The sequence below is a fragment of the Rhineura floridana genome, chromosome 12, assembly GCF_030035675.1.
Source record: "Rhineura floridana isolate rRhiFlo1 chromosome 12, rRhiFlo1.hap2, whole genome shotgun sequence".
Classification (NCBI taxonomy): Eukaryota; Metazoa; Chordata; class Lepidosauria; order Squamata; family Rhineuridae; genus Rhineura; species Rhineura floridana.
The window spans coordinates 8,754,493-8,769,522 of record NC_084491.1 but is presented as its reverse complement, the minus strand read 5'-3'; the positions used below and the strand labels follow the sequence as shown (position 1 = coordinate 8,769,522).

The window sequence follows — 15,030 nt, the reverse complement described above, 5'->3', positions numbered from 1 at the left end:
AGGAGCCTGCGGTTACTACAGCCCAGGCCCCCCTCTTTAGTGACTTCTAAGCCTTGGGTACCTTCAGACACTGGACGCCAGACAAAGCCAACCAGAGGCCACCAAAGGATGACCAGACGGCTTGGGTAGAGGTCCCCACCACAATTCCCTATTCCAGAAGCCCCCACTACTTCGCGTGAACCCAGCAACCTCCAGTGGCCCAGCGGCCCCTGAAACTCGAGCGCAGTCAAGGAGAGGCGTCGGATCCTAAGGGAAGGCTCTCGGCAATGTCTGAACCCGCCGCGGCCGCCAGAAAGTGCCACCACGCCGAAGAAACTTACCAAGGACACGCGGCTGGCGGTGGCAGCAGAGCGCGCGACGAGGACACAGCCATCCCTCCCTGGCCCAAACCCAGAGACGAGATCCTCCCTCCCACCCATACCGCCTCCACCGCGGAAGGGGGTACAGCACCCCACCACCACATGCCGGCCCCGCCCGCTCCGGAGCCCGGCGCATCTGGAGGACTGGAGACCCCTCTCCCCCTCCCCGTCCAGGGCCCTGCGCACCTTTTTCTTGCGGTCCCGCGAGCGGTTCCGGCGCTTTCGGTTCGACTCCTCCTTCTCCTTCTGCTCTTGCAAGGCCTGCGCCTCGATGTCTTTGATCTTCTTGAGCTGCTTGGCCGCCTGAGCCATGGCGAGGCGGGGTAGAAGGAGGGCGAGGGGCGCGCAGAGGAGACGGCCAGGGCGACGACGAGGAGGAGGTGGGCCAGGAGCCGCTGCCGCAGTACAGCTGCCCCGCGCCGGTTCAGCTGGGCTCCCGCTCTCGCGGCTGCTTCACCTGCTGGAGGACGCGCGCGAGGGGAAGAGGGGAGGCGGCGGCGGCTGTGGGGAGGGGAGGCTGGAGCGCCCCCCTCCCCGGGGGAAGGCGCCGGGCCGCGGGGTCCCTCGAGGCTGGCTACGCCGAGGCGGCCACGGGGCGAAGGATGCCGCGCAGCATGGTGCGGGGCAGCGCGCTTTCCGAGCGGGCGGCAGACGGGGCGCGCTCTGGCTTGCCCGCCCGGGCTTCACGGCGCGCTCCCTTGCGGCGAGCGAGGCGGGCTGGCCCGCTGCATGCCGGCGGCTGCTGTTCGCCAACCTGCGCGGGCAAGGCAAGGCAAGGCAAAGCAAGGCGGGCGGCAGGCAGGCAGGGCGGGCGGCAGGCAGGGCGGGCGGCAGGCAGGGCGGGCGCCTCCGCTGCTGCAGTGGTGCGACGCTGCTGCTGCTGGTGGTGGCGGTGGTGGTGCTGCCGCCGCTCGAGGCTGCGGTGGCGCGTCTGCCCAGCTTCTGGGTTCCCCGCGCGGCCACTGACCGCTCAGCAGCGGCCCAGGCAGCTGGGAAACCGGGGGGGTGGGGAGCCGAATCGATACAGCTGCGGCGCTGCCTGAGCTAAGCACAGCCCTCCTCCTTCCCGCCCACCCCTACTTACCTAGCCGGCGGGGCTCCTGCTGCGCTCCCCCACCCTCGGCGCGCGCACCTCCTTGCCATGACTGAGCTCAACTCGGGAACATCCTGAAGGAAGGGGGGTTGGGAAACGGCGTCCCTGAGCAGGTGCAGAGTTCTGTTTCCTCAACAGGCAGTATTGTAGTCATATGCTCACACATATCCCGGCCAGGGTTTTCGCATGGGGGGGGGGGATCCTAAAATACAGTATATGTGTGTGTGTTTTCTTTCCTTTTATGGGAATTCAGGATTTGAAATGCCTTGCAGAGTAGTCCTCAGTAGGGAGGAAATTGCACTCTGCGTATGAATAGGGGCATATGATCCAAGCCCATGCCCAATTGGGGGGGGGGGAGAAAAAATAATGTCAAGAACAGCTGTTGGAACATTGTGGCTGTGATCCTAGGCACAGTTACTTGGAAGTAAATGAGCAGAGCTTAACTGCGAGTAGAAATGCATCCAACTGGGCTGCATCCAGCTGCTGTTCCATCACCCTTAGCACTCTTCTTGCAACCCAGGGATAATAATATTGGTACCTACCTCGTTGGGATGTTAGGATTGCTGAGATAATGTCTGAATGATCAAAACACTCTGTGAAAATGCTAATTGAAGCCGAGTCTTGGCCTATTCTGGTTCAAATGTAATGTTAGCAGGGACAGCCCAAGACATTTTATTGCATGAAGTGGAATAAGCAAATAGTATCCCCCCACCCCCAATCCCTGTGCATTGTACCCAAGACAGAAAAATTCCACAATCTCCTCTCCCTGGGAGTAAAATTAGAGTCACAAATAACTAGTCATTTGCTGCCCTTTCAGGACAAAAATCAGCTGTGGGAGGTGGCTGCCTCACTCTGCCTAAAGGTAGAGCTGGCCCTGTTCTGAAACTGTTTGACCAGACCAGCTAGCCTTTCCTGTCTTCCTTTGCATATCATACTGGAACCCAAAGCCTGGCACAGGCACCATCTTTCCAGGGACTGGGAGAGGGGGACATGCAGAGTATAACTACCCCCACCCCATTGCAGGTCTGTCTTCCCTGGGATGCAATGAGTGTCTCTGAGCATAAGCTAAGCATCTTTCCCATCCATCACAGCCACTTCTGAGAGGACGGAGAAAAAGGTTTCAGAATGTGGGGCCTCCTGGGCCAAACTAGGCTTGATGCCATTGGGGTATTTTCTCCCAATTCAAACATCAGCTTCAAAGGAACAATTTCCCTCCAGACTGCAGCAAGGAAGGAGACGTTTAACTTTACCTTCCATACCTGCTGCGATCAATAATTATTATGCTCCCTTCTCCCAGTCTGATGTTATTTGCATTTTTTTTGAAGTGTAAGTTAAATATGAAGACACATTTAAAGGTAAGTCTGCTTTGGCGCTGATGCTTAGAATCATAGACTAGTAGAGTTGGAAGGGGCCTATAAGGCCATCAAGTCCAACCCCCTGCTCAATGCAGGAATCCAAATCAAAGCATTCCCAACAGATGGCTGTCCAGCTGCCTCTTGAATGTCTCCAGTTTGCTTCCCATTTTACAAATGGAGCATCTCCCAGTTTTGAGACACATGCACCCCATCTCCCCACTGGCAGCCTGTAAAAGAGATCATCTGAGGACTGCTTACTTATGGGACAAAAGAGGTTCAAAGATGTTCTCAAAACTAATCTAAAAAAATGTAACATGAGCATCGAGAACTGGGAAGCCTTGGCCCAATTGGAGGTCGCCCATTATCAAAGGTGCTGTGGACGTTGAAGAAGCCACGAGTACAGGGCGAAAGGGACGAACGAGCTAAGCGGAAGGCACGTCAAGCAAATCCTCATCATGACCATCTTCCACCTGGAAACCTATGTCCTCACTGTGGGGGGCTGTGTGGATCCAGAATTGGCCTCCACAATCACCTACACACCCACCATTAAAGACCTTACCCTGGAAGACAATCTTACTCGGCCACGAGTGATCCCCAATGACTTATGGGACATATCAGAACTTCTATTTATTTGTTTGCAAAAAGAAAGAAAGAAAGAAAGAAAGAAAGAAAGAAAGAAACTATCCTGCCAGCATTAACGGGGAAAATGATGGTAAACAGCATGAGATCAACAATAAAATTGCATTCATAAAACAAGTACAAAATACAGCACAAATCAGTCGATCAGACTGATACATCAGTATAGCTGGATCACCCCTCAAGGGAAGCCTGGGTGAACAAATGATTCTCAGGCAGGTGCTTTCAAGCTTTTCAGTCACAGGGAGGTTTCTTTGCTTGCTTGGCATCCCTCAAATGGGCCGCGGCTCTGTGATAGAGCATGCAGAAAGCCCCAAACTCAGTCCCCAGCATCTCCTGCTAGGACTGGGAATGTCCCCTGCCTGAAATCCTGGAGAGCCACTGTCATGCAGTATAAACCAGGGATGGTCAAAGCTGTGTCCATTCAGGAGTCCCTTCACTCCAACTCCCACCAGGCCCAGCCAACATGACCAGTTGTCAGGGATGATGGGAACTATAGTCCAGCAACACCTGGAGGACCACAGGCTCTCCATTCCTGGTGCAGACAATACTGACTGGATGGAGCAACAGTTTGACTAGGTATATTATGGCACCTTCCTATGTTCTGGTGCAAAGTCTGTTTACCCACCAAGCTAAACAGAACCCACAAGCTGCATATGAGACATGATAAATCTGAGGGGTATTTTATTTATTTATTTATTTATTTATTTATTTATTTAAATAAAGCCCTACATTAGGGCTCCTACTGGGAGGAAGGGCAGGATATAAACTAAATAAATAAATAAATGTTTAATTTATATTCTGCCCTTTCTCCCAGTAGACGCCCAGGTCGGCAAACAAAAACACTAAAAACACTCTAAAACATCATAAAAACAGACTTTAAAATATATTAAAACATCTTTTTAAAAAAAAAAAACTGTAAAACATCTTATACAGCAACCCCAACAGAGACACATATTGGGATAAGGCCTCTCGTTAACAGGCTTGTTGAAAGAAGAAGGTTTCCAGTAGGTGCCGAAAAGATAACAGAGATGGCACCTGTCTAATATTTAATATTTTTCTAACAGTCTGGACTGCTGTGGCAGCCGGTGGCTCCATGTCAGTGGGGCAGTGGAATTTGCACTAGGTTTTAGTCCAGACAGCCTCTTGAACCTGGAGCAGATTCCACTGCCCCACTGACATGGAGCCACCAGCCTGGACTGCAAAAATGGGACCAAGAGTTAAGAGCAACTGTCAGGTTTGTATTTATGGCATGAAAGGGGAGCTGCTCTGTGGCTCTTTCATCAGACTGTTTGACTGGTCCCGGCTAAAACACTGAGGTCTGCTTTCTGCCTGAGCTGAAACAGGCAAGCAAAAGGAGAGTGCTGTTGAGTCCTTTGGAAAGGGCAGGCAGAGCTGCCCCAGTTTTGATGCCATCTGCCATGTGCCCAGATGTGGAGCTGCCTCTCACATGCAGTGCATTTGATCCCTTCCAAAGCTAGCCTGTGCCAGTGTGCCCAGCAGATGCACTTTCTGTTCACTGTTTAGCTTGTGCAACCTTCCTTATTGGGGGGAATGCCCTGCCTGGGGCAAAGCTTAAAAGAGCTCCTGCTCTTGATTTTCTTTTTCCTTTCTTTCATATTTTTTTATTGCGGAAGGAATTAATCATAGCTACTCCTAGTCAGCTTCAGTATTTGCACCTGAGGACTGTAGAAAACTTTCAAGGAGGAGCCAACTGACAAGGAAAAGTGGGTGCAGCTGGTTGCTGGGGAGGCCAAGGCAGCTGCACTGTGATGCAGGCAGACACCTCAGGAGGCACATTTGGAGTGGGAGGTAGAAGGAGGTGACCCATGGGTCACACCAGTAGCATAGGGGCAAATGCAGAAGTGCAGGGTCCCTCCACGAATTGATAGACATGCCATACCTCATCAATATGAAGAGTCTTCTCAATGGCTGACTCATCTCTTTGCACTCTGATTAGCTCCAATCAGCATGAAAGGACAAGGAAGCATGTTAGAAGACTCTTCTCAATGGATTTGAATCGGGGTCCCTTTAGCCTTAGGCTGTGTAAGCACCATACATTTTAAGCACATTATTCCCACCCACCCCCAAGAATCCTGGTCAAGGGTATGGCTCTATGAGGGGTAAACTACAATTTCCAAGATTTGTTGGGAGCAGGGGTTCCCACGCATATCTGGAGATACCAGGGACTGAACCTGAAGCCTTTTGCTTGCAAAGCAGATGCTGTACCTCTGAACAATAGTGGCTGGTGGCTCCATGTCAGTGGGGCAGTGAAATCCACTCCTGGTTTTAGTCTGAACTTTCACCTTGGACAGCTCCACTGTTCAGAATTAATATTATAAATTCTCCTACATAAACTGGAGGAATGGCACAAAGGGCAGAACAAACTCGCAGAAGAGTAAAGGAATGGAACAGGAGCCACGTGCTTGTCCCTTCTGCCTCTACAGCATCAGGGGCCAAGACAGAGGAAAGTGAAGCAATGTGCCAGTTTATGCCCAAGCAGAGCACATTTAAAATTGCTGTCCAGTTTAGTGATTGGGAACAAGTTCAGCAGCTGTATCAGCCAAAATTAACCTGACAATTGTCGCAAACATTGTCAGCATGTGGAATCAATAGATTGCATTGTTGCACGTTGCTCTGGGCTGCCAAAAATTGATTAGTTAGTACAACAACACCAAAGAGCAAAAATGTATCTGTATCATATTTGTTAAGCAATAATCACACCCTGAAATCCTGTATCCAAAGATCTTTGTTGCAGCATTTTCCAAAAAGCAGAGTCACACTCGTTTCTGTGGAAAAAACACACTTTTTAATAGGAAGCACTCTTCAGTCTAAGACATGACTGGGGTTTTCCAGGGGAGGACAGAAGGTAGATCGGGATCTACTGGTAGATCTCTGGGTTATATGAAGTAGATTGTCAAAGGCTTCTAACTTCCAATTGTTTAGCAATGGCAACAACAAAATTACTCCCCCCAAATTATACTGCTGAAATGAAGAAAGCTGAGGGGAGATGTTGTTGTAATCAGAAGTGGGTTTATGTCTGGAATGACCATGAGCTCACTTTAGTTCACATATCAAAGGAAATTTCTGGGCTTCTAATTCTTTTGTGCCAAGTCTCTCTTTTGTGCTTGGCTCTAGTTGGTGAATATTAGGGTTCTAGTATGAAACAAAGAAAACTGTATAAGCTTGAAGTCTGTCCTCCCCTGTTTATGAAATCATAACTCCCTCTGTTTCTGCATAAATCATTCTGGGCATGAATCCATTTCAAAGAAGTAAGCTCAGAGCACTGACTCATGCATAGATGCAACAGCCAATCTCCTCCATGGGCAACATAGGGGCAATAGATGAACCGCAGGAAAGGGAGAAGGAAGAGGGAGCTACATCTGTATGTAGCTCAGATAAACAGTGAGAGTCACAAAGTGCTCTTGTCCAGTATGGGCTACTTACATCTTCACTGAGAGGAGAACAACTCTAGAAGATGTGGGATGCCACAGGCACCCTCTTCTGTGGGTGAGTATTTCTGCCATGTCTGCATCAGAAGGGACTAAATGACCCAACTGTACCTGCTGCAGTGACAAGAAAGAAGGACCAGCTTCCCTGTGGAGGCTGACTGGGATGTTCAGAGCAGTAACTCAGACAGAATTGCAACAGGGAACCTCTTCCTCTTTGGGTAGCTGCCTGTGGCTTACAGGAGCCTTTCATTATTTTCATCATTCATTCCTCATGACACGGTTTGGGGATGACTCCTTTTTCAAGGAAAACTTAGTAATGTATGTGGGGGCTGACATGCTTGCGAAAGTTGTTCCCATTTATTTTCAACCAAACTGGAGCTAATAAAAAGTGGCTCCATAATATTTGCCAGTTTTTATTAGCTCTAGTTTGGTTGAAAATAAATGGCTCCATAATATTTACAGAGAGCCAGTGTGGTGTAGTGGTTAGAGTGTTGGACTATGACTTGGGAGACCAGGGTTCGAATCCCCACACAGCCATGAAGCTCCCTGGGTGACCTTGGGCCAGTCACTGCCTCTCAGCCTCAGAGGAAGGCAATGGTAAACCCTATACATAGGGTCGCCATAAATTGGGATCGACTTGTAGGCCATAATATTTGCCGAAAGGCAAAGATCCTCCAAGGCAAAACCACCATCTAAGGCTGAAATCCTGTACTCACTTTCCTGGGAGTAAGCCTTGTTGAATTCAATGGGACTTACTTCTGAGTAGACATGTGTAGAATAGTGCTATGCTAGCACACATTTGAGAGCAAGTACATAAACTACATATCGAGACATGTTCCTGCTGCTAGTGCCCTGAAGCCATAAACTCTTCCAAAACTCCTTGAGTTTCCAAGCAAACAAGTGAAACTAAGCTTTACCCTCCATCAGCTTTGGGATAGGTCTTTAAGACAGTCCTCTTGTTTATGTTGTTGTTCACAATCATTACCATAACAATCATTCCAATTTATATCCCACATTTCCTTCCAAAGGAGCCCAGGGCAGTAAACACTTTGACAACAATATCATTAGGAACAGTTGAAATCCATCACATTCTTTCAGCCAGTATCTTCCAGGGTTGCCAGGGGCCATATGTTTCAGCCAGTATCTTTCAAGGTGAGGAAGGGGCCATAGTCCAGTGGCAGAGCATCACCTTTGCACGCAGGAGGTCCCAAGTTCAACCTCCAGGAAGGAATGGGAAAGACCCTTTTCTGAAATGCCAGTGCTGGGATGTGTAGACAGTTCTGAGCTAGCCGGACCCATGGCCGGCATAAGGCAGCTTCAGATGTTGTGGAGCAGCCTTTCCCAACCCGGTGCCCTCCAGATGTTTTGGACTACAACTCCCATCAGCCCCAGCCAGTTGAAGAAGGCTGTTGTGGAGGAGGATGTCCCATAGCTTAGCGGTAGAGCACCTCTTTGGCATGCAAAATGGGTTCAACCCCAGGCATCTCCAGTTATAAAAGGATCAGGCAGCGGGTGATGTGAAAGACCTCAGGTTGAGATGTTCAATAGCCACTGCCAGTCAGAGTAGGCCATACTGGGTTAGATGGACAGGTACTCTTACCTAGTGTGTAAGGTCATCTGGCCAGTGTCATAAAGCTATCATATTCTACATTTTTTACCCCATCCCATTTGCAGCCAGTGATGCAATGACATAATGACAGATAGAAAGTAATACCTGAAAGGTTTACTTTTGGGAAAGGATTGTGGGTCAGTTTTCAACTGATGATCGAACTGTTATTTGCCAGTTGTCGGGAGAATGGCTTCTTCTGCATATAAATCAGCCAAAGCACATCAAAAATTGGAACTGGGGCAACCTAATTCATTGTTTTATGACTACGACCTGGGAGACCAGGGTTCAAATCCCCACACAGCCACGAAGCTCACTGGGTGACCTTGGGCCAGTCACTGCCTCTCTCAGCCTCAGAGGATGGCAATGGTAAACCCCCTCTGAATACCGCTTACCATGAAAACCCTATTCATAGGGTCGCCATAAGTCGGGATTGACTTGAAGGCAGTCCATCATCATCACAATACTACAATTCAAAAGACTGTAGGTTTATTTTAATTGTTTATGGTTTTAGAGTTTGCTATGACTTAATGGTCTTGACAAATAAATTACCTGCTGGCAGTGTAACAAGGTAAATGTGAGACAGGAGAGAATTTGACTTAGGGAGAGAATTGAATTTGAAAACATTCCCATTTAACCAGGTATTTGAGGCTGAAGGAGATGGCTCCTGGTAACCTGAAGATCACCAGATGGAACAATGTTTTTTATCTGCAACTATTTTTAGAATGTTTTAAAACTGCTTTTAGAATGCTTTTAATTATCTTTAGTATGTCTTTTTGCGGTTGTGCTTGTTAAATGTTTGGTTGTAAATAAGTTTGCTTCTTCTGGGCTCCTTCGGGAGGAAGGGTGGGATAGAACTTTTAATTAATTAATTAATAATCTGCTGTTTTTCTTGGCCTAGTGTCATTTCTATGCTTCAGGAAGCCTCAGAGAAGGTGAGTTGCACCTCAGTTTCCCACACTCCAGCGTAGCCTTCTCCAACCAGTTGGCTTCCAGATACTGTCAGACTTCAGTTCTCATCAGCCCCTGCCAGCATGCCCAATGGAAAGAGTTTAGAGAATTATGGGGATTATGGGAGCCCAACAACATCTGAAGGGTTCCGCACCTGACTTTCACACACGTAAACTTGTGTGTGTGCGCAGCGCGCATGCATGTTGGATGGTGCATAGCTCCAAATTTGATGTTCTAAATGAAAATTTAGAGTCTAAATCAGGATGGGGAACCCTGGGCTCAAGGGTAGCTCTCCATCTGGCCCTCTCCCCAGGTCACACCCCCTCCTCAGCCACTCCCTTCCCAGGCCTGCTGGAACCCCCTTGAATGTTTTTTTCTGGCTAGCATGTGTGTCCTTGACCTCTGATTGCGCTTGTTGGTTGCCAGGGTGGAGGACAGAGAGGGGTGAGGGAATGTGTGTAGAAAGTGCCCTCCTGTACAAAGGTAACATTAACATTGATTGCTCTGCCTGCTTTTGCTTCTGGCCCTGCCAGCCACTGGCTTGTGGCCCCCGGAATGTAACCCAGAAGGGAATGTGGCCCTCGGACAAAAAATGGTTCCCCATCCCTGTTCTAAATGTGTCACATGGAAAATGCAGCTGTCTTTTCCCAGGGGATATCCCTGTACACATACCCCTGATTTGGAAGCCAAGTCATATTGGCCTGGACAGCCTGGTCTCCATCAGCCACATGGGCCAACAGGTAGATCTGCACAGCCTCAAGGCTGTACAGTAGAGGCCCGCTTTACGGTGCTTCGCTTTACAGTGATTCGCTAATACAGCGGTCTCAATTAGACGCAATTAGACTAAAGCCCCACTCATACGGCGCTTGTTCCACTTTTATGGCGGTTTTCAGGCATCACGCACCATTCTATTCAATGGGTTCCACTTTACAACGGTTTTCGCTTTACAGCGGGGGTCTGGAACGTAACCTGCCATATGAGTGGGGCCCTACTGTACCTGTCTGTATGTACTGCCAGCTTTTGGAACCCTCAACAAATGACATTACGCCACAGGGAAGAGGTAGAGAACCTCAAGCCCAGGGGCCAAAGATGGCCCTCCAGGCCTTGCCATTTGGCCCTCCGGACTTTCCCCAGCACATGGCTCCTCCCCAATCTGGCCACACCCCTTTACTGGCCGTGCTCCATGCTCTCCTCAAGGGCTTTTGTCAGGCAGGAATGTGTGCTTGGACTATGATCATTAATCTTGCTTGCCTGGGTGGGGGAATAGAGAGGTGCATGTGCATGCAGGAACCTCTGGCTTTTGTTTTGGTGGAAACTGTACAAGGTAAGAGACGCATCTGTTGCTCTGCCCATTTTTGCCTCTGGCTCTGCCCACCCATGGCATGTGGCCCCTGGAAGGTTGCCTATCAGGGAATATGGCCCTTGGGCTGAAAGCTGTTCCTCACCCCTGCTATAGGGATATATAAGGTGAAGTATCAATTCAGATAGGAAGGCCAGGCAGGTATGCATCACTAGAATGGCAATTTTATTATTTATTTGTTTGTTTTATATCCTGTCCTACCTCCCAAAGAGTCCAGAGCAGCAAACACACAAGTGATATACTATCAAAGCATCCAAAAACAGTTCCAATACAGATGCAGTCTGGCATCAAGGTATTGTTATAGGATTGCAGGGTTGGTCTGGATGATGTCTTTGGGTCCCCTTCCAGTTTGTGATTTTGAATCTGTATTGATGGAGTTATAGCAGAGAAACTCAGGGTACTGGTGAACCCAACTTCTTTAATAAATTGATGGGCCTGATTTACATGTTTGAAGACTTGGTGGAGAGCATATGCGTTGCCATAAGAACGAGGTAGCCCTCCCTCCTCACCTGGTTGAGGCAGGATATAGATTTTGTGTTTTTGAGTCTGATGTGGAGTTGGGAGCTGGAAAGACACAGAGAGGTCCACCTTGCTCTCTATGCTGAATCCAAACCCCCTCGCTGGATCATCACGTAGTGGTGAGTGGGCTTGCATGTTCCAATGAACCCTGTGAGCGATGCCGTCAGGAGTCATGTACTCCCAGCAGGGTCACCCATGGCGGTAAGGTCAAGGGAGAGGAACCAGACAAAGAATGATCCAAGAAAGTCCTCAACAGCAGAACAGGTGGAGGATAACAATGTATACGTTACAACGGCTGTGAAGGCGGATGAAGTCTGCAGCAGATAAAGGACTTCCAATTGTCGTGGTACCCATGCCATTGGATAAAAACCTTTTTCTGTCAAGATTGTATGTTGATTGTGGTGCACCGATCTCCCCACATAAAACAAATTCACGCACAGGCATCTTCCATAACAAAAGTCCCATGGCGATCGGCGAATGGCGACGGGGGCAGGACTGTGAAATCCAGAAGCCCCTAGTCATGGACTGGTACATTGACGGTGGATACAGATTCAGACAGATCCATTGTTAAAGACTATATTTTGGAAGACAACCTTACTCGGTCACGAGTGATCGCCAAGAAGAAGAAGCTGAATCCAAAGCTAAGACTTTGGGAAGCTTCCCCTAGAAGCCTGATATTAATGGAATGTTAATGCTGAGAACCCTGCACTTAGGTTGTATATATGTAATATATGTAAAACCATGTATCCTAAAGGTCTCTGCTGACCTGCATTCCAAGGAAACCAAACCCTTGGCAACCTCTGGAAACCCTAGAAGCCTCTCACCACTTGGAGAATGGGGTGCGCACAACAGTATCGACTTAAAAGGCTTGTTGAAAGAGGAAGGTCTTCAGTAGGTGCCGAAAAGATAACAGAGACATTGTCTAATATTTAACAGGAGGTAATTCCCAAGGGTAGGTGCCACAACTTTCTATGTTGTACGGAATGGACCTCTTGATAAGATAGTGTTTGCAAGAAGGCCTCACCTACAGAGCACAGTGATCTATTATATAAGGAATGCGGAGATCTTTCTGATATCCTGGTTCCAAGCTGTATAAGGCTGTGGGCACACTAGTCATTTCAAAAGCAGCGAGAATGGTTATTCTGGTTGCGTTTTGAAGCTACTCTGCTGGCCACACCTCCCTTCCCCACTGCTGATTTCAGAGCTTTCAGTACCGCCCACAGCAAAGCGTTGGACCAGTCACTGTCTCTGCCTGAACTTACAAGAAAGCATTTCCATTGGCCACACCTGGAGGGACAATGGGTTGGTCTACCAATCAATTGTGAAATCTTTCTGAAGCTGAATTATTTTAAAAAACACTCCAGGTGATTTGACCAGGTTTTAGAGTAAAAAGGGGCAGAGTTTAACTAGCGTAATGTGCCCCCATGTTCAGAAAAGAGCAGTGGGGAGACACTGCAACAAGCACAACAGTAAGTGTGTCTCTATGGCTTTGTACACCAAAACCAATACCTTGAATATATTTATTTATTATCATTATTTTTACCCCGCCCTTTTTCCAAAACTGGAACTCACGGCGGCTTCCAGATAAAAGCACACATATAATTAAAAACATACACAATCGAATTAAACTATTTACAGTATTAAAACCATTCATACATACAGTTAAAATAATTCAAACTCAGTTTAAAATAATACAATTAGACAATAGCAATGCAGCACCCTTCAAGTCCTGTCCTTAACAGCTTTCAGTTCCAAAGGCTTGTTGAAATAAAAAAGTCTTTGCTTGCCGACGGAAGGACTGCAAGGAGGGGGCCATTCTTGCTTCCCTAGGAAGGGAGTTCCAAAGCCTCAGGGCAACCACCGAAAAGGCCCTATCTCACGTCCCCACTAGTCGTGCTTGTGAGGACGTAGGTATTGAGAGAAGGGCCTCTCCTGAGGATCTCAGGGCTCGGGCAGGCTCATATAGGGAGACATGGTCTGACAGATAGCCTGGACCTAAGCCATATAGGGCTTTAGAGGTCATCACCAGCACTTTGAATTGTGTCTGGAAACAGAGTGGCAACCAGTGGAGCTTTTGTAACATGGGAGTCGTATGATCCCTGTAACCAGCCCCAGTTAACATTCTGGCTGCAGCATGTTGCACCAACTGAAGTTTCCGAACAGTCTTCAGAGGCAGCCCCACGTAGAGCGCATTACAGTAATCTAAACGGGATGTAACTAAGGCATGTGTCACCGTGGCCAGATCAGACGGCTCAAGGAACGGGCACAGTTGGTGCACTAATGTTAATTGTGCAAAAGCACTCCTGGCCACCGCAGAAACCTGGGCCTCCAAATTTAAAGCTGAGTCCACGAGCACACCCAAACTGCGAACCTGCGTCTTCAGGGGGAGTGTAACCCCATCCAGCACAGGCTGAATCCCTATTCCCTGCTTTGCCTTTTGACTGACCAGGAGCACCTCTGTCTTGTCTGGATTAAGCTTCAGTTTGTTCGCCCTCATCCAGTCCACCACTGATGACAGACACCGGTTTAAAACCAAGACAGCTTCCTTGGAGTTAGGTGGAAAGGAGAAGTAGAGTTCGGTGTCATCAGCATACTGATGGCACCGAACGCCAAACCCCCGGACAACCTCTCCCAGTGGTTTCATGTAGATGTTAAATAGCATGGGAGACAAAACTGAGCCCTGAGGGACCCCACAGACCAACGGCCAAGGAGTCGAACAGGAATCCCCTAGCACCGCTTTCTGGGTTCGTCCCTCCAGGAAGGAACGGAGCCACTGTAAAACAGTGCCCCCAAGTCCCATCCCAGCAAGGCGGCCCAGAAGGATACCATGGTCGATGGTATCGAAAGCCTCTGAGAGGTCCAGCAGAACCAACAGGGACACACTCCCCCTGTCCAGTTCTCTGTGTAGGGCATCTAGATACTCCGTTTCATCCAGGAATCCCTGGAGCTGGGAGGCCACCACACGCTCTGTTACCTTGCCCAAAAATGGGATATTGGACACTGGCCGATAATTATCCATTATGGAGGGATCCAGGGAGGGCTTTTTCAACAAAGGCCTTACAACTGCCTCCTTTAGGCACACTGGAATTCTGCCTTGTTGTAAGGAGGCATTGATCACTCCCTTCACCCACTCAGCCAGTCCTTCTCTGGCGCTTTTAATGAGCCAGGAAGGGCAGGGGTCTAGAAGACATGTGGTGGCTCTCACCTCTCCAAGGATCCTGTCCACATCCTCGGGCTGTACAAATTGAAAAGAATCCATTATTATTGGACAGGCAGGAGCCAAAGTTACATCCACTGAGACTGTATCAACTATAGCATCCATGTCGGAACGAATCTGAGTGATTTTATGTGCAAAGTGCCGTGCAAATTCTTGGCAGAGGTCTGTTGAATGGTCTATATTATCCCTACGAGGGCCAAGATGTAAAAAACCTCTGACCACTTGAAACAGCTCTGCTGGACGGCTCCCCGCAGACACAATAGTGGCAGAAAAGAATGCTTTCTTTGCTGCCCGTACTGCCACGGAGTAGGCCTTCAAATAGGCTCTAGCCCGTGTTCGATCAGACTCGCTCCGAGTCTTCCGCCAATGTCGCTCTAGTCTCCGTCTTAGTCGTTTCATCACCACCAGCTCCTTGGTAAACCAGGGGGCTGGGCTGGCTCCACTTCGTGAGAGGGGACACTCAGGAGCGATCGTGTCCACCG

General features: G+C 48.8%; 1 protein-coding gene across 8 annotated transcripts in view; it reads right to left on the bottom strand.

Annotated features, from left to right (window-relative positions):
• ANK1 (ankyrin 1) overlaps positions 1-1,122 on the bottom strand; it is a 271,938-nt gene extending 270,816 nt beyond the window's left edge. For 3 of the 8 annotated variants that reach the window (XM_061592462.1, XM_061592466.1, XM_061592468.1), the window contains exon 1: positions 546-1,122. In XM_061592462.1, coding sequence (XP_061448446.1) covers positions 546-671 — 126 coding nt within the window. In that variant the 5' untranslated portion in view covers positions 672-1,122. The remainder of the gene's footprint in view (positions 1-545) is intronic. The other 5 variants (XM_061592461.1, XM_061592465.1, XM_061592464.1 and 2 more) reach the window with 3 other exon arrangements.
• Between the last annotated feature and the right edge of the window lie 13,908 nt (positions 1,123-15,030).